General features: G+C 48.2%; 1 protein-coding gene across 1 annotated transcript in view; it reads right to left on the minus strand.

The window, feature by feature from the left end:
- The window catches only part of LOC138283615 (uncharacterized), a 42,758-nt gene extending 26,483 nt beyond the window's left edge, over nt 1–16,275 (minus strand). Inside the window, exons 1-2 of the mRNA XM_069221552.1 lie at nt 15,996–16,275; nt 14,451–14,518 (exon numbers count right to left, since the gene is read on the minus strand). Coding sequence (XP_069077653.1) covers nt 14,451–14,518; nt 15,996–16,275 — 348 coding nt within the window. The remainder of the gene's footprint in view (nt 1–14,450; nt 14,519–15,995) is intronic.
- Nucleotides 16,276–19,658: the final 3,383 nt, after the last annotated feature.

Genomic DNA, 19,658 nt, shown 5'->3' on the forward strand with positions numbered 1-19,658 from the left:
ATACAACCCCCTAAACCACCATCACACAAGCTCCCACACAGGAATGCAAGCACTGGGGTACACGGTCACCCACCCATTGCACACCATGGCACATACAGATGTAATAACCATCCTTTTATACCCCTGCAGGACCCCTACCCAACGTCACCGGACAGGAGGGTCCACACATGTCCACAACACCAACAGAAGAGGCCCACAGTGATGGCAGCAGATCTGTCCAACTGGATCTAGATTACTAGCCCGGCCCATCCGGGACCTCGGGACAGTCGGTTCCCCTCACACTGGCACAGGCCATCACAGACCTTCCCCCCTCTGGAAACACCAGCACAGCACCCACCCAGCGGGCCCATACCTCCGTCCCCAGGACACGTCAATCAGCAGTGTGTCCACCACTACAGGGAACCCAGGATAACCCACCACCCCAACAACAACAGGGACCTGGGGGCAGTGGTAGTGGGCACACGGTCCAGGGGACGGAGGCACAGGAACACAGGGGAACTGGGAGGGCTGCTGTGCGACAGGGGGCAGACAGGCCAAGGGAACCCACTCTCCACGAGGCCCTCTCCTCCATCATGGGAGCCTACCACCACTCCCAGGAGACGATGGCAACGGTACTGGCCAAGTTTCAGAAGACCCAGCGCCTGCAGGAGGAACAGTATATGGGCTTCAGGGAGGAACTCAGAACCATCAGCTCCACCCTGGGCACCATCGTAGGGGTGCTGAAGGAAGTACTCAACACCAGGAGGGACACTGTGGCACTACAAGGGGCCCCTGACACTAGCATGAACGATGAACTGCCCACCACCTCCGCCGGCGCTAGTGGACAGGACGCCCCGCCACAGGACCACCACACCAGCACCCCACCCCCTGCAGAGGGAGAACCACCCCGCAAACGGTCCCTGAGATTCAGGACAAAGACTGAGCACGATGCCAAGACCCCCACAAAGAAATGAGACCACCCTGATTGTCATCCTACTGTCCCACTTTGTCACCCTGTCAATCCTTAAACTGCCCCAGCTCCACTTCCTATGCCCATTTGGACAATGCACCTGTGAGACTAATAGACTGGACTCTGCCATGGACATTCCTCTGCCATCACCCCTCACCATTTCACTACCCTCTCCAATATTGAGCACTTAAATAAACTCACTTAAAACACAAAACAATCTGGAGTCTGTCTGTGATTTCGAAATAGTGTATTAGCAATTACAGTGACAAAATGCTCTTTCAAATGTAATGTCAACATACCTATGTCACACAGCTCAAGTCCATGAGGAATCTAAGCAGATGTCACACAGTGGGACCCACATCTGTGAAATTGTAAGGGAAAGTGACAACTCAGTGACCATACACTGGGTGAAAACGACACACAGTAGAGAGGTAGTAGTGTTTAAGTACATGTAGTAGGCAGGTCTGTACTCTTACCTGTGTCTCACTGGAAAAATTGCTGGATCACTGAGTCCCTGTTGTTCATGTCTTCTTCCTCTGCTTCCTCGTCTTCACTATCCACAGGCTCCACAGCTGCAACAACACTGCCATCTGGACCATCCTCCTGCAGAAAAGGCACCTGTCGTCGCAATGCCAAGTTATGAAGCATACAGCAGGCCACGAAGATCTGGCACACCTTCTTTGGTGAGTAGAATAGGGATCCACCTGTCATATGGAGGCGCCGGAACCTGGCCTTCAGGAGGCCGAAGGTCCGCTCGATTACCCTCCTAGTTCGCCCATGGGCCTCATTGTAGTGTTCCTCTGTCCTTGTCCTGGGATTCCTCACTGGGGTCAGTAGCCATGACAGGTTGGGGTAATCAGAGTCACCTGCAAATGGCAAGGGACAACTGTTAGACACACAGTAACCTGTAGGGTAACCCCAGACCCAGACAACCATTCCCACTGACTTGCCTCTCGGTGCTCACCTAATAGCCACACACGGTGCCTCTGGAGTTGCCCCATCACATAAGGGATGCTGCTGTTCCGCAGGATGTAGGCGTCATGCACTGAGCCAGGGAACTTGGCATTCACATGGGAGATGTACTGGTCAGCCAAACATACCATCTGTACATTCATAGAATGATAACTCTTCCGGTTTCTGTACACCTGTTCACTCCTGTGGGGGAGACCAAAGCCACATGGGTCCCATCAATGGCACCTATAATGTTGGGGATATGTCCCAGGGCATAGAAATCACCTTTCACTGTAGGCAAATCCTCCACCTGAGGGAAAATGATGTAGCTCCGCATGTGTTTCAGAAGGGCAGACAACACTCTGGACAATACGTTGAAAAACATAGGCTGGGACATCCCTGATGCTATGGCCACTGTTGTTTGAAATTACCCGCTTGCAAGGAAATGGAGCACTGACAGCACCTGCACTTGAAGGGGGATTCCTGTGGGATGGCGGATTGCTGACATCAGGTCTGGCTCCAACTGGGTACACAGTTCCTGGATTGTGGCACAGTCAAGCCTGTGTGTGATTACGACAAGTCGCTCCTCCACTGTCGACAGGTCCACCAACGGTCGGTACACTGGAGGATGCCGCCATCTCCTCACATGTCCCAGCGGACGGTGCCTATGAAGGACAACAGCGAGCACAGAGTCAAACAACTCAGAGGTACGTACCCACAGTTTACACAGAACACCTATCATACACAAAAGGTGGCCTGTATGTGTGTTGAGTCTAGGCCTAGGTATGAGTGACGCAGTTGGAAATGAAGCCATGTGGGCCCCTGAAATGGCGGCTGCCTGACCTTTAAAGTGGGACAATGGGATGTGAGGTAACTGCGCTGGCGTTGTACACCGTCGCGGTAGGCGGTCGAAGACCGCAGCGCAATGCTGCATTGGTTAACATTGGACCCTATGGGTCCCAGGAGCCAATGGCGATGTACGCCGGCGGTGACGGTACGCACCGCCGCGGACGTGACTGCCATTTTCTATCACTTCAATCACTCGATACCTGATCTTCGACAGGAGAGGACCTACACTGCAAGTGCTGCTGTGACCTCGGTCTGGAAGAGACAATGGCTCGAGTGTCTGGGGAAAGGGCCCCTGCCTTCACATCGGAGGAGTTGGAGAAACTCGTGGATGGGGTCCTCCCCCAGTACACGCTACTCTACGGTCCTCCAGACAAACAGGTAAGTACACAGGGAGCATGTTGTATGGGCTATGCCTGTGTGGAGAGGGCTGGATGTAAGAAGGAAGGGGGGAGAGTGCTGCGTGCATGAAAGACGGTGAATGCATGTGCCACATGGCAAGGGTAGGGATGGGGGCCAATCACTTCGACGGTGCAGTTGGTAATAACTTCTCTTTTTCCCCTGTACATTTCATGTAGGTCAGCGCCCACCGGAAGAAAGATATTTGGCGTGCCATTGCCAAGGACGTCCGGACCCTGGGGGTCTACCACAGACGGGGCACCGACTGCCGGAAAAGATGGGAGGACATTCGCCGCTGGAGCAAGAAGACAGCGGAGGCTCAGCTGGGGATGGCCTCCCAACGTGGGAGGGGTGCCCGTCGCACCATGACCCCCCTGATGTTCAGGATCCTGGCGGTGGCCTACCCGGAGCTGGATGAGCGCTTAAGGGCATCACAGCAGCCACAAGGGGGTGAGTACACTCTCATTCTGCTGACAGTGGAGGGGTCTGGGTGGGGGAGGTGGGCTATGGGTTTCCCTAGGCCAGGGCGAGTTCCGTAGGCAAGGCCCCTCCGTATGTCAGGCCATGTGGCACCCCAGCCCACCTCTGTAGAGTGCCAAGTACAGCTAGTCATGCCCCTGTGTCATCTATGTGTGCAGATGTCGTCCATAGCCTTGTAGGCCATTTCCAGAAATTGAACAGTGGAGCCCAAGAGCGCGGCGTAGTGCAGGGGGCTTCTGTGTCTGTCGTGTCCGCCAACGGTAGCGGTAATGCATGCACTCAACATGTCTTTCTTCTGTCTCCCCCCCCCTTTTTGTGGTCTCCCTGTTCTTGTGTGCATTAGCAGTGGCAACGGAGCATGAGGGAGCTGCATCCCACATGGCCCTGGAGGGCGACACTACGGAGTCTGAATTCACCAGTGGGACGGAGGGCGAGGGGAGCTTCACGGCGGGTACAGGAGCTGACACCAGCGACACGGACTCATCCTCTGATGGGAGCTCCCTTGTGGTGGTGGCAACATCTGTGCCCCCCGCATCTACAGGTACAGCCGCCACCCCCCCTACCAGCACCGCCCTCCCAGCAGCCCCTCAGCCTTTGCCCTGTGCCCGCTCACCCAGGAGGGTGGGCATCACCTTCACCCCAGGCACCTCAGGCCCTGCCCCAGTCACCCCTGCTGCCCTCAGTGAGGAGGCCATTGACCTCCTCAGGTCCCTCACTGTTGGGCAGTCTACCATTTTGAATGCCATCTAGGGTGTAGAGAGGCAGTTGCAACAAACTAATGCATTCCTGGAGGGCATTCATTCTGGTCAGGCGGCCCTTCACCAAACTTTTCAGACTCTGGCCTCAGCACTGATGGCAGCCATTGTCCCCGTCTCTGGCCTCCCCCCTCCAACTTCCTCAAACCCGACCCAATCCCCTGTACCTCAGCCTATCCCAAGCACACCTACAGACCAACATGCACACACGTCAACACCCAAGGGAAGCTCAGGCAAACATAAGCACCACACGTCCCACAGGCACTCACGCAAGCATCACACACATGCAGACACACCAACATCCACTGCCTCCACTGTGTCCCCCTCGTCTCGCTCCTCCCTCCCAGTCTCGTCTACACTCACACCTGCATGCACTACCTCTACAGCCACTACGTCCCTCTCCAGCACACCCACCACCACACCCCGCTCACGTGCAGTCACCACCCCCACTACAATTTACACGTCCCCTGTGTCCTCTCCCAGTGTGTCTGTGACACCCCCACCCAAGATACACAAACGCAGGCACACACCCACCCAACAGTCATCCACCTCACAACAGCCTCCAGCGCATGCACCTTCACCCAAAGTCACCAAACGTACACCTCCTACAACCACCACCTCTTCCTCCACTCCCAAACCCCCCCCAGCTACCTGTCCCAGTGTCTCCCAAAAACTTTTCCTGTCCACCCTTGACCTCTTTCCCACACACCTCCCACCCCATCCGTCTCCTAGGTCCCGAACTGCCACCTCAGCCACAACATTTCCGGGACCAGTGGTGCCTGTAGTCACCGGAATCTGGAGTGCACCGGCCACCAGGGCAACCAGTGTGGCACGGAGCCACAGCACAGACAGCCCCCAACCTGTGAAGCATCAGAAGTTGGCCTGTGCCCGGCGGGAGAGGGGGAAGACTCCAGCCACCAAAGCCGCTCCCAGGGATCCCGTTGGGAGTGTGGAGTCAGCTGTGACACCTTCCAAGGTGGGGAAGGGCCACAAGAAACACAGCAAGTCTGGGAAGAGCAGCACAGGGGAGAAGACCGCCATCATCCCCGCTGCCCAGGAGGCCAGCAGCAGCCCAGCTGCCCATGAGGCCACCGCCAGCACCAGCCCAGCTGCCCAGGAGGCCACCGCCAGCACCAGCCCAGGAGGCCACCGCCAGCACCAGCCCAGCTGCCCAGGAGGCCACTGCCAGCACAAGCCCAGCTGCCCAGGAGGCCACCGCCAGCACAAGCCCCGCTGGGCCATGAAGGACCGCCAGCAAAAGGCCCGCTGGGCCATGAAGACCGCCAGCAAAAGGCCCGTTGGGCCATGGAGGACCGCCAGCCCCGCTGGGCCATAAAGGACCGCCAGCAGCTGAGACCGTGCAATGGAGACCGCCATCTGAAGCACCGCTGAACAGGGCACCGCCATCTCAAGCACCGCTGAACAGGGCACCGCCATCTCAAGCACCGCTGAACAGGGCACCGCCATCTCAAGCACCGCTAGCCCATGAGCGGCAGGGGCACTGAACTCTGGGCACCATGCCCCCTCCAGAACCAGTGGAGACTGTCATCCACTACCTCTGTCCTTAACAGGATGAAGCACTCTGGGCACCATGCCCCCTCCAGAACCAGTGGAAACTGTCATCCACTACCTCTGTCCTTAACAGGATGAAGCACTCTGGGCACCATGCCCCCTCCAGAACCAGTGGAGACTGTCATCCACTTGTGAGACTGTGGCTTTGCACTCCCCAGGATTGAACAGTGGGCAGACCACCCACTGTAGAGACTTGAGAGACTGTGGCTTTGCAATCCCCAGGATTGAACAGTGGGCAGACCACCCACTGTAGAGACTTGAGAGACTGTGGCTTTGCACTCCCCAGGATTGAACAGTGGGCAACCCACCCACTTGTGAGACTTGACAGACTGTGGCTTTGCACTCCCCAGGATTGAACAGTGGGCAGACCACCCACTGTAGAGACTTGTGAGACTGTGGCTTTGCACTCCCCAGGATGTAACAGTGGGCATGTGCCCCCCTTGTGGATTTGGCGTCGTGCACTCAAGCGGCTGAGGTGCCCCCCCTTTCCCTCCCCCTGAGGTGCCTGTTTAGTTGCTCTCTGATGCCCCTGCAGTGTTCTCTCCGTCATGGTCGGGGATCTTGTGTGGGCCTCGCCCATACCGTGTGGTCCCAGTGTTCCACGGACTATCTTAGTGCACTCCCTGGACTACTATGCTTGGTATTTATTTTGTCCATGGTGTATATATATATTTCTGCCTACTTGTTTTTGATATATTACAATGGTTACACTAATTTTCTATTGTCTTTGCATTCTTCCGGGTGGTTTGGGGGTGTAACTGTGATGTATTGATATGCATTTGTGTGTGTTGTAGTGGGTGAGGGTGGGGGTTTTGCGTGTGTGTCCCCCTGTTTTTTCCCTCCCCCCTCCCCTGTGTCGTAGGTGCAGTACTCACTGTGGTCTTCGCCACCGGCGTTTGTGCTCCTGGTAGAGGAGCAGGAAGACTATCGCAGGCAGAATTTGGAGTTCCGGGTCCATGGTGTCCTCGTTCCTCGTGCGGTGTGTAGAGGTGAACGTTTTCCCTTCGAAATTCCTGTTTCCGCCGTGTTTTTATCCGCGGTGAATCCGCCCCGGAAAAGGTGGCGGATTGGCCTGTCATAATAGTGTGAGCGGTACATTGTCTCCCGCCTGCCTATTGGCGGTGACCGTCGCGCTGTTTGTTTGTACCGCCGTGGCGGTTGGAGTGTTAAAGTGGCTGTCTTTGTTGGCGGTTTCTGCCACGGTCGTAATTGCAATTTTTTTACCTCCGGCCTGTTGGCGGTTTTACCGCCGCTTTAACACCGTCCGCCAGGGTTGTAATGACCGCCATTGTGTAGGATTACTGCAGTGCATCCAAGACTGCACAATTTTGTGCTTGCTGCAGACAATCCTGTGATAATATCGGGGAAATCAACAGTAAAAACCGGCACATCTAGCCACAAAACTGCTAAAAAACTGGCACACACACTGATTTGTGAGAACAGTCCATCTGACTGTTTGTCCCACATGCACAGTCCGAGCCTGTCAGGCTGGTCTCATATATGAGAACGCGGCCGGGGGAGGGGTTAATTTTTTCACAGTAAGGTTGAATCAGCCACTTTATAAATGTCCTTGAAAAAGATTGTGGCTTTTGTAGGGCACAATTTGCTTTTGAAAAGCAAACCTGCAGCACATCACAATGCGTAAAACATTACATTTTTGTTGTGAGAAATAAAAGGGATAAAACGGCATCAAATAAACCCATGAAGTCGCATTGTGCATGCCTACTATAGTCACTCACAACGGTTTAAATGTCACATACTTATATAACAAAAATATTGCTAGTGAATATCATTTTATCAACCATTCTTTGAGCATGTGTTCGCAAAGGTCTAGACATGTTTGTCTCACTTCCAATGAAATCATATATTTATTGTGTGAAATTAAGAAGCAGCACCGAACGTCAGTTTTGCTTACATTTAGGTGCAGGTTACTCCACCAAGCAGGTTTTAAACTTTGGGCATATTTACGAAAAGTGGCACTGCACACAGTGCAGCACCACTTTCCTTGTGCCCCTTAGCGCCCCCCTGACACCACCATGTGTGCACAATATTTAAAATACAGCGCACCATGGCGGTAGTTAGGGGACTAGCGTCAGAATTTTTTATGCTAGTCTGGCGCTTTTCAGGATTAGCGTAAAAAATGTTGACACCAATCCTGCAAAGCACCCAGAGGCCCATTGTAACCAATGGAGGGCTCCTTTTAATGCCTGCTCTGAGCAGGTGTTAAAAGTGCTGAAAAAAATGACGCATTTTTTTGGCTTCCCATAACGGGGGCACGCCCCTTTTGCATACATCATGCCTTGCGCAGGCATAATGTAGCTCAGAGGGTTACAAAGTGGCACAATGCATGTATTGCAGCACTTTGTAAATATGGCGCAGCAGTTTTGGCCTTCTAACGCCACATTAGCGTTAAAAAAAAAGACGCCTATGTGGCGTTAGAATGGCGCTAGGGTCTCTTAAATATGCCCCTTCATATGCCTCTGCTGGTATCTCATATTGTTTCACATTAGACATATTGACTCTCGGGGAACAGGGAATTCCTTTTTTGTACATTTTTCATATGACCACCAAAGAGCTGCAATACTACTAATGATCACTTGTACGCTATAATGCTAAGTAATAACAACGATAAGGATTACACAGTTTAAAGAATTCTAGCTAAGTAAAAGCTTGATGACTTCCATTTGCAAAATTTACGCTCCCAGGTGGATAACTTCACTGTCTTCGTTTGTGACTGCGTGGCTTATACATGAGCTACGGCATTCTGGGATTCGAAGGGTCAGAGACCCACTCAAGCCAACCAGGGGCCCAGTCTCAGATCTGGCTGCACTTGAAAGCTCGGAGCAGGCTGATGCGGAGGGAACATCTGAAACATTCCTTAACATCCCCCTCAAATTCGGAGATTTATAATGAAACATTAAAAAGTTGATGGCCAGGGCTTAGGGAGATTGCTTGGAAAAAGGCGGAGTTGGCAAATGCAAACAGCTGCAATAATATCAGGAACGAACTCTGGAAGTTAAGGAGATAACTTTATGAAAACATATGTCTTCCTGCTAAGCATTCTTGTAATACTAGTTCTTTGGCAGGCAGACATTGTTCTGGGCACTGGGGAAATGTTTGCTTTGTGGCAGATGTGAAAAGCAGAGGCCTGGCCCACTGCTCCACATGAACACTAGACCAGCAGATTGTTCTGTATCTGGTTTCCGGATTTTGCCGGTTCTGAAATGGAGGGAAACACTGTGGTTGAAGATTAGTAAAGTTAATCTTTTTTGAATATGAGAAGAATGTGTTTCAAAGTAAAATTTCTTGGTGTCTGCAGTGAGGGCCTGATCTGCCAAAGGAAACCGAGCAGATGTAAGTGCATTTAATATAGTATAGTTATACACTAAGATCCCGATTTAAGAGTTGCTGGATAGGGTAATTTCCATTGGCGTAGCGGAGGACGTAATGTCTGCCAGGCTGAGAGTACTCCACTCGCCAAATTTAGAAATGAACACCAAACTGACAGTCATTTATACAGTATTGGCAGGAACCTCTGTCATTGCAGTTCCTGTCAATGCTGTTTACAGTTTGGGGCAAGGCTCTGTCAACGTGATGGAGCCCTGCACCAGACAGTTTTTTTCTTTCCGAAGTGGGATTTTCTTTTCGAAAATAAAAAAAGAAAATGCTCCTCTTGCTATGGGAGTACTTTCCCATGGCAAGGGGAGCATTTAGCAGTTTTCACTGGCCCTTACCACTAGGGTTTTCCTGGTAATGACGGGCAGTGAAAACTGACCTCTAATTCCGTTCTTTTAAATTGGATGAGCAGATTTAGAGGTTTGCTCCAGACTGCCCTTACTCCATTGAGCTGTCAGGGTTTACTCACAGCAGAGAGGGAGTAGTCTCCACATTGATTAACCCTAAAGTTCGTCAACTTTTAAATTTGGCGGGAGAACCTTTACGTTCGTGGTATGTATACTCTGTCGCTGGTGCGAAGGGTGGGTGGGGAGGTGGGCAAACCAAGGGAAGTGTGTGTTGAATGCTGGCAAACACCCCTCTGATCCTTTCCCATTCTAGAAATGGGCGGAGATTCATTCCAGCAGTAGGCTGGAGTAAATCCCCTTCCAGGCTGGAAAGGGGAACGGAGCGTCTCAGACTCCGTAGAGGTGCAGGAAAAGGGGATTCTTCAGAGCAAAAATGCAGAGAGAATGAAAAAGAAAACTAAAAACAAATGTACATTTGCACATTGGGACCTCCTTTCTTCAATACATTATTGGTCCCTGCCTAAAATTAAGAATTGGGTAAATAAGAACTTGTAAAAATATCATGTCACTGCCGCAGGCACTCTTGGGAACCTGCAAATAGTGCAGCTTGCCAGGTTCACTAGTGCCAATGTTTGTGATTTCCAAAATGTAGCACACCTGTGCGCTTCCCAGAAGTACTCTTGTTGAGTGAATTGAGCTAAAGAGAGAGAAGATAGGCAGAGAAGCAGCGAGAGAGAGAGAGAGAGAGAGAGAGAGAGAGAGAGCAAACAAGAAAAGTGAGCACTATGCTCAGGAATTTGTGGGAAAAGAGGAGGTAAACTAAATGTAAAGTGTGTGCAGGTCAGGTCAGCGATAACCACTCTGTTCTCATGGTTAGGTCTGGGGTTTTATTGAAAAGGTGATGTTTGTTTTGCTTCCAATCAGTGTGCCTAAGTTTTGCCACATCAAGTTTCCATTGTGGACTCAGGGGAGGTTTGAAAAATAAAGGTAGGTTCTAAAAAAATTAGGGCCTCATTTACTAGGATTTGATGCAGCGTGGCACTGCAAGCCATTACAAAAGTGCAGGGATGCGTCGTATTTACATAAATACGATACATTCCTGTACTTTCCTCTGCGCTGGCACACCAACTGCTACCTAGCACCAATGCAGGCACCCTTGTGCCATGGTGCAGCGGTGCCTGCATTGAAGGGATCATTGTTCATGTGCAGGAAGGGACACCTTCCTGCACATAATCATTAATGGCGGTTTCCTCTTGCTATGTGTACTGCACAATGCAGCACACATAGCAAAAGGAAAAATTGCACCAGTTTAATGCCACCCCTGAGGTGACATAGGAATCTGATGCATTCGCAGCCTTATAAATCTGGGAATGCGTCTGATTCTGTTAGGTTCCATGGGTGTTGTGTGAGAACACCCACAGCAACACCCAAGGAACGCCCCTTTCACGCAGTGTTATGCATCTAAAGGGGCCATATTTACAAGGGCATGAAAAGCCACGAAAGGTGGCTTTGCGTGGCCTTGTAAATATGGTCTGGCACACTGCGCCACAGGATGCTCTCGGGCCGCAGTGGGCTGCTAGGGCCTTGTAAATGAGGCCCTGAGTGTTTTCTATTTTCAATCCCAGAGGAAACTTCGCGAAAAATGCTGAATGGAATAACACTAAAATTGGCATGAAACAAGTACTTTACTCTGAGAAGTGCCTTTGCTTGGTTTGTTGTAGATCCACTCACTGGGTTTTGAGAAATTAGAGTAACAAAATGGCATGGGGCGGGCTTCAATCTTTTAATTAATAGCAATATGTAGACGGATAGTTTGCGAATCCTCTGCAAATCTGTGGATCCAGTTAAAACACTAAGATACACCGCTGCACAAGGGAGCTTTTAGTCCTACCATCCATTGTGGATTTTCTAATCCAGAGGCAGGTCCAGGAATCAACAGGTTAATTGGTCGGCCGTAACAGAAACATTTCTGTTGCAGCTGCCATTATCCACCTCGGTCTACTAAGCACCATGTTGTGAAAAATGCAAGAAAATTGACATAACATGGATTTGTAAAGCATTCAAACTGAAGAGTGCTTAATGCTGAATAAACATTGTTTATTGTTACTCAAAAGGAATCAATTTATTGACCTCGGGAGGATAAATAGCTGAGTGCACTCACCAGCATGCAAACCTGTGACCATGAGATCAAACACAGATCCCTGCACTTGATGTATTGATCCACTGACCCGCCAGACGTACTTTATTAGGGAATAAGAAGCTAGAGTGAGAATACTCTGACTTAAAGTCCAGGCGGTGGAGGGGCAAAGAAGTGATCCCTCCATAAAAAGTATTTTTTTTTTAGGATTTGTAAATCCTAGAGAAGATGTATAGATGCAGTGATTATGGCATCATAGTATTTATAATAATACATTAGAGGACTTGCCATTTAACCTCTAATTTACAGCACAAACACAAACAAATAGATTGTACTTTATCAATAGGCATGGCAGCAGTAAGATAAAAAGTCATATCACTAGTGAGATCAATTATGTCATTTTTTAAGTCATCTGTGCCATCAAGGGTGAGGTCATGAGCAGAAATTTCAGGACTTTTCAGTTTTCTGTTGTAATCGTAGCTGCACTTTAACAGTGTTTTTAAAGTAAACCGTCTATATCTGAAGATCTCCATTACAGATTAGTCAAGTAAGCTTTGGGCGCATTAGACATTAGATGTCAAGGTAATTTTTGAAGCTGAATCCATCTCAGACTTAGTTCAAGTTTTTAGTTGGAAAAACCCTCAAATTTCTGTAGTGGTACACCGGCTTCCTCTGAATAGTGCCTCCATTTGTATTTCTGCATCATCACCAGGCTAGGCCTGGATGTGACACTCTCCAAACACATTGAAGTAATGGTAAAAGGCAGCTGATGTCCAGCTCCATCTAATAAGTAACCAGTTATGTCTGGCTTCAGGACAGTGGTGCAGTCCTCGGGGCTATCCAGGTAATTGTGGGATTCTCAAGCTGCTGACGGACCCAAATCCTCTCTTGCGGGCAGTCCTGCTTGGTGCTGGCTGCTTACTAGTTCCAGGGGTGAAGATTTTTTTTAAAACCCGCTGATCCAGAGGGCTCCATTGGCCTCCCCTGAAAGGGCTGTGCTTGACTTAGAAGAAGGATCCTGGGAACTCATCCTTCTACAGCAGGAATTATTAAGATCTCTGGATGGTTAAGGTGTCAAAGAGCAAACAAACTGCACTCTTGAAGATCACAGAATACAATAAAACAAACAAAAAAACAACATTTAAAAATAAATAAATTGATGCTTTGACATGGGTTACAAACGAGGTGTGGCCTACTGGATTTTGATCTTAGAAAATGTTAAATTCCACTTATTTCGTAGATAACTGTACATGCGTCCATGACTGTAGATTTACATTGTATATGTATTCACACAGTTATTTTATCCCCTTTTTAATAATTGCAATATAATGATTGTTTCTATTCTATTGCAGTTCTGTGGATGTTTTAATGAGTGTTGTACAGCACTGCGGTGCATGAATGCAACATTCCTACCTTAGAAGACTGAAACTACAAATACATTTAAGATGATAAGCATAAATTCAAGGTGACCATCCCATGCACGGGTTCACAGCAGGATGGATGTTTTGTGTTGCCTCTTCGCCAAGAGATTGTGACTACTGTAAAATTCAAGGACACGCACATATAGGCATGAAGGTAACACATGTCCCACCTTCTGTTACAAAGTAGTACAGCTGGGGACCCAGCAAAAAGTAAGTGCATACATATTAGCAATATTGATAAGAGAAGGCAAGGTCATTAACTTCAGTGTGGGGAAGGGAAATTAGGCTTACTGGCTCCACGGTGGGTTTTCAAGGCACACGTGGGATGGCAGTCTACAGAGTCTGTCCTGTGCAGTAGGTTACACTGTTCCACAGAGACATTTCCATGGGAGTCTCACCTCACAGGAGATTCTGGGACACCTCCCATTTGGGTGTGTTTTGAAGCAGAATTGAAATGTTAGGGTGACGCGAAGAGATATGTGGACAGAAGACTGCATCATATCCAAAAACAGAAACATGTTAATGGGACAGTCAGGGAGGCACACTTGAGTTTAGGAACAGCTAATTTATTAGCTTCTTGGACTTGTGGAGACCCCCTACAATACTGAAAATGTGCCTAGAAACTTGTTGGACCCCAAATGATTTAATTGAGGGGTGATTATTACCTTTTCTTATTGATCTATTAGTTTCTAGTGGAAGGTGGTAGTGTGCTTCACATCACACCTGTCAAGTGTTTCAAATTAAATTAGGTTTGTCAGATATTTCCAGATCTTGAAATTTGAGGGATTCTCTCTAAGGGCCAGATGTATCATTTATTTAAATAGCGATTACCTAATTGCGATTTTCTGCAAATTGCAATTAGGTAATCGCTATTTGAATGCATGAAACTCCAGGAGTTTCATTTAGCGATTCCCAATGGCTTGCAAATTGACCTACCTCATTAATATTAAAGAGATAGGTTGCAATTTGCTACCTATTAGGAAACACTAAAATCACAGGGATGGTTGCCTGCTGGAGACAGCAGAATACCATGTCTGTGATTGCTTTTAAATAAAGCAATCAGTTTTAGGATGCAGCAAACGGCCCGGTCAGCCATTTGCGACTGCAAAAATGCATGATACATCTGGCCCTAAGTGCTTTAGGATTAAAGTTCTTAAATGAAAGGAGGCTGTTCCTATCTGTTGGTTTATGGTATACCTTTAGAGATAAACTCTCCAACTTGTTCTTTATTTCTAGATCCAGGAATGGCAGAGACTCCTTCATAACTGTAGATGTTAAAAACAAAAGAGAATTCTTGCCAGTTAGCCACTCCATAAATTGGTCCAGGGACTGTTGGTCCCCCCTCCACATCAGTAAGACGTCTTCTATGAAGCAGCGCCAAAGTCTGATATGGTTGTTCCAAGGTCTGGCCTGCCCAAAGATAAAGCTGTTCTTAAATTCCACCACATATAAACAGGTCAGTCTGGGCTCAAATGTGCTTCCCATTGATGTTCCATGGGTCTGTAAATAAAGGGGACCTTGGAATTCAAAAAAAGTTCCTGGTCAGAGCTATGTGTGCTAGATCTAATAAAAAGGGCATTGGAGTTTTGAAATTCCACTCCTGTTGGTAAAGGACGTCTTCAATTACTCTAAGAGTTTCCTGCTGAGGATTATTTGTATAGATCCACCAAAAAATCAAGATCAGGGTCAAATTCCATGTCCTTAATGAGGTTCACGCCTGCCCTGGTGTCTTTCACATAAGACTCACTTTTTGGACCAGTGGTTTGAGGAAACAAAATCACAAAACTGTGACAGGGGTTCCAGTATTGACCCAGTCCCTGACACTACAGGGCGTCCTGGGGGTGATCTTGTGGGTTTGTGTACCTTTGGAAGAATATAGAATTATGGAATCATGGGCGTGTCTTTACATAGGAAAGCCCCTTCATTCTGTGAGATCCACCAAAGACTGACTGCCTCATCAACAATATCTCCTTTCTGAGATCCACTCCTAAACTTTTGTAGTTACGATTGTCCAAATGAAGGGCATAAACATTCCTGATCGTACGTCTCTCTGTTCAGGATGACTATTGCTCCCCCTTTGTCAGTGGTTTTTATGATAATATCGGGGTTCTCCTGGAGCTCCCGTATGGCTTCTTCCTCAGATTTGGAGAGGTTCTTGACGGGGGTGATAGTCACTCCCCTCATTGCCTCCACTTCATGGATAACTGCCTGTCCAAAAGCCACTACTTCAGGTGGTAATTAGGATAGCATAGGCGTAAAGGTAGTTCTGGGGTGGAAATTAGTGTCACCTTGAGACATTAGTACCTCATTATGTTTCTCAAAGAAGATCCTCAAGCAAATTCTTCTGAAGAATTCCACCAGCTCCTGCCTCAATTAAAAAATATCTACAATGTTGATCGGGATAAAGCCTAAGCCTCTCACCAAAACTTGCCGGTGGGCAACACAGAGGGTTGTCTCTATCAGATTCATGATCAAATTTGATCCTTGCTCATTCTCTGTAGGAATTCCCGTGACATGCTTCTCATGACTCTTTGGTTTAGGTCTTCCCACTGGACCCGTTGGTCTGTCCTTTGTCTCATTGTTCCTCTCATCCTGCCTCTCCCTAAAAAAAGGTTCCTGGTGTTGTTGGAAATCAATGGGTTGAATGAGTTGCATATGTGGGAACATTGCTGGCCAGCCATAACCTGGACTCATATGGTGGGGTAAGGGCGGGGGATTGAATACCTGTGGTTGTGTGTATACCTGTCAGGATCCCTCCTATTTCCCTCCTCTGTGATCTGTACTCTGAATCGCTGCTCTCACTCCTTGAGCTGGAGGTCTCATTTTCTCGCATACCCTTCGAGCCTCCTTTGTTATTTTCAGCCTCTTTTTGTTTGATATACTCATCTGTGATGTAGGGGTACACCTTTTCTTTTGAGAACCTTTTAAGATCTTTCTGTAATTTCTTAATTTTGGACTGCATTAGCATTTCTTTATATTCAGCCATCTCCTTATTTGCTTCCTCTAGTTTCTTTTTGAACATGGGTATCTGTGTTTTAAATGCTTGTTCACTTGCCTGGATTTGAGTAATGCATATGATATTTTTTGGCGGTATTGATGATTAAAATTAGCCAATCCCTCATACATTCCCAGGCAATCACTGCCCAATCCCATCTAAAGGATGTGTCTTCCAGGACGATCAGGGGCTCATTGGTGACAAGAAGACCCCTCTGTTAATATAGCCCCATTTAAGATGGTTTTGACTCGTGTCTTCTTCAAGTCTAACAGGGTTTCCCACCCCTCTGCCTGGGTTAATGCTTGAGTGATGGTAATGTCTCCCAGTAGGGAAGGTCCTGATAGGATGGATGCCGCTGCATCATCCCCCTACAACAAGCCGTGCTCATCTGTATATTGCGAGCGGGCTTCTTTACTGGACGGACCCGACTCCTATTTCATTGGAATTGATATATGAGCACATTTGCCACCCACTGTAGCGTAGCAAAAGCTGGGTTTGTATTCTCTACATAATTATGTTTTTGTTCCTTGTCTTTCTTTGTTTCAGAGAATTTGAAAGTGTGTTTTGGTAAGGGACTATTGAGTCCAAACCACCCTGTTCTTTTTTGATAGTTCTTTAGCACAGAGAGAGAGGGGATGTTTTTTTAGAACGGGGCCTAATGTTCTGAGAAAGGCCACCTGACTCATTGGGGCAATGTTGATTGGCCAAAACATGTCGACACAGCAGCAGATTTGAAGGGTGATTGGGTAATGTTTCCCCAGTGTCACCATCACAGTCGTTTTTTACCCTATCCAGAGTTTCCAGGAATAAAATTACATGTGGAGACTTATGAGGTAGTTGTAACTGTCTTGTGTTCTGCACAGTTGGTCCCTGTATGTTCGTGTTGTAGTGCCACAATTCCCCTTCCCTGTTGCTCCATCCCTGAAGTTGGCATCACAGAAATGTTGTAGCAAAGCCTGATGATGAAGCATGCCAAGGTAAGTAGGTGAGGGCAATTTTTAAACAAACCAACCTTTGCCGTATATTTAGGTAGAACAATATTGCGGTGTGTGGTGTCTACCTTAGTTCCTTGTCCTATTTAGTGGTTTGTGCCTAGAGTTGTGGGAGGATGGACAAGGACATTGACCTCTCTCCTCTTTTGTAGTGTTGAATCTCTACTAAGATAAGCATAGGGCTCATGGGAATAGGATTCTAGGGAGCCCCTCTCAAAATAGTGGACATTTTTATGGACTACAACCTGCAATTTATAATCTGGCATGAATGAGTGAATCAGGTAGGTCTTGTGAAAAAGCTCTTGATCAAGGGCACAGAAGCCAATTAGTTCTTTGACGTCTGCACTACATGGCAGGGTCAGAGGGGGCCCGAAGTGTGGTTACGACCATTTCCGCAGTGCCCAAGTATATGGCTGGTGAAGGGTCTGTGCGCAAACCACACTGAACAAAGGCAAGGGGTGAGTGTAAACCCCAGAATTTCACAAAATGCCACTTTGTGGATGCTGCATGGGCAGCTCTCCTTCTGCCATTAAACGACGATGGCAGGAGGGTATCAGGAAATCATATTGGCCTTAGAATCTTCTCAGACTTTATGACACTTCTCATTCTCAGCACGACAGGCAGGCATGCAGACATGCATTAGGGCCAGGAGCAGATTTTCAGAATCAGTTCCAGATTACAGAAAGAGGGACAGGTCACAGCCAAAGGCAACCATGTAGCACAGAAGGTTCTGCTCATATGTAGCTCTTGTAGGTGTTGATTATTAATTTGGGGTCATTTGTCAGGAGATTTTTTAACAATTAAGATTGTGTGGAATGGGCTCAGTTTAGGGTGCCAAACATTCACTTGGTAATGTAGCTTCCAATGAGTACTCCTGTATTGGTGTACCCAAGAGTTGAATCCTTCTGTGGATTCCAGCCTCGTTCGAGACAGAAAAACATACAACTCCTTAGAAGGCGTTCAGGAAGGAGAAGTGCAGCTTTTGCAGGCTACTTCTTGCAATTTCAACACCTACATTCTTCCCAGTGAGTCTCTCTCGTGGTCCAAAATGGCTGGAGTAGCATATCTGTCCACCGGAACACTTAAGGGCCTCATCAGGCGTACAAAGTCCTATTTAAATGCAGTTACAATGCAAAGAATACACCTTCAGAAGCCAGCTGCAGTTAGAGAGTATTAAATTATGAGACAATGAAGACAGAAGATGGGATGGCATATTCCTCTTCTAGGAGGCACACTTTCACTATCCTGCAACCACCCTGCCCTGTTCCACAGGTCATAGCAGAACATGTACACACAGTATCCTTGTACACCGATGGCGGAGGGAAACAGGCTTCCAGGTATGGAGGTTTACTCCAGGCACAGCTGTGGGGACCCTGCACTCCTCGCCAAAAAGTTATAACACACATTCACCAATCTATCGCCCCTTTTAAGGAGGCTGGGGCGAGTTATCCCCCGAAGGGTCGCACAGAGGTTAAGGACCACAGAATACACCAGACAGAAGAACGTTGCCAGGTGGAAATGTAGTCCAATGGCAGAAGGGGATAGCTTGCATGAAAAGCTGTTAATTTTCATCTCGACAGTAGCCTTCGTTGGAGGCTGTAGGGACAGCTGTACTGACGTACAGACTAATCTGAGCATTTCTGATGTACCTGCAGGTCTGCAGTTCTAGCCTGGCTTTAGCCATGGTTCTCCTGTATCTTGCCAGAGTGCTCCCAAAAAGACCTACATGGCTGGGGAGGAATCAGTCACATATAGGCGGGGGGTGGAGGGGGGAGCAGTTATTAGTTGCCAGGCTTGTCTGGCAGAGGGATGACATAGTTTAAAAAGTGAATTAGAAGAAACCTGTTCTTATTAAAACAATTCATCTTCTACTTTTCTGAGCGCTTTGACAGGTTGTCTGGGTCGCAGGCAGCTGGATCCGTGGGCGTTTTCACAAGAAACCTGCTGAGATGGCGCTGGTGGGAGGTGAGGCCAGATCCGGAGGTAATGCTTACTGAAGACACATCAGACACGGGACTGCTGCGAACCAAGTCTTTTTATAGAATAGCACAGAAGAAACGTCAAATGTTCCTTCTGTCGTTCACACCTAGCAGAGCCACAAGACTCCTTTCGCCGGGCGCTGTGCCCCATGCGCAGGGCCAGGCTAGATATCGTAATATTCAGCCGCTTCCAGATTGTAATTGTAATTGCATTTATAGCGCTTACTACCTCTGACAAGAAGTGCGTTAAGGTGAGTAGCACGCTACTCTGGAAATCAAGGTTAGTGGTTAATCCAGTGGTTAATATGATTAGCCATGTGATCTCAAGAAAGAAATGGCATGCATTTACTCCACATACTTGGTGATAGATTATTGTAATACCAGTTAGGTGTGATCACTGGTGGGGGCTCTGTGGTTTCAGGTGAATGGTTGGTGAGAT

The sequence above is a fragment of the Pleurodeles waltl genome, chromosome 3_1 (genome assembly GCF_031143425.1).
Source record: "Pleurodeles waltl isolate 20211129_DDA chromosome 3_1, aPleWal1.hap1.20221129, whole genome shotgun sequence".
NCBI classification, from domain to species: Eukaryota; Metazoa; Chordata; class Amphibia; order Caudata; family Salamandridae; genus Pleurodeles; species Pleurodeles waltl.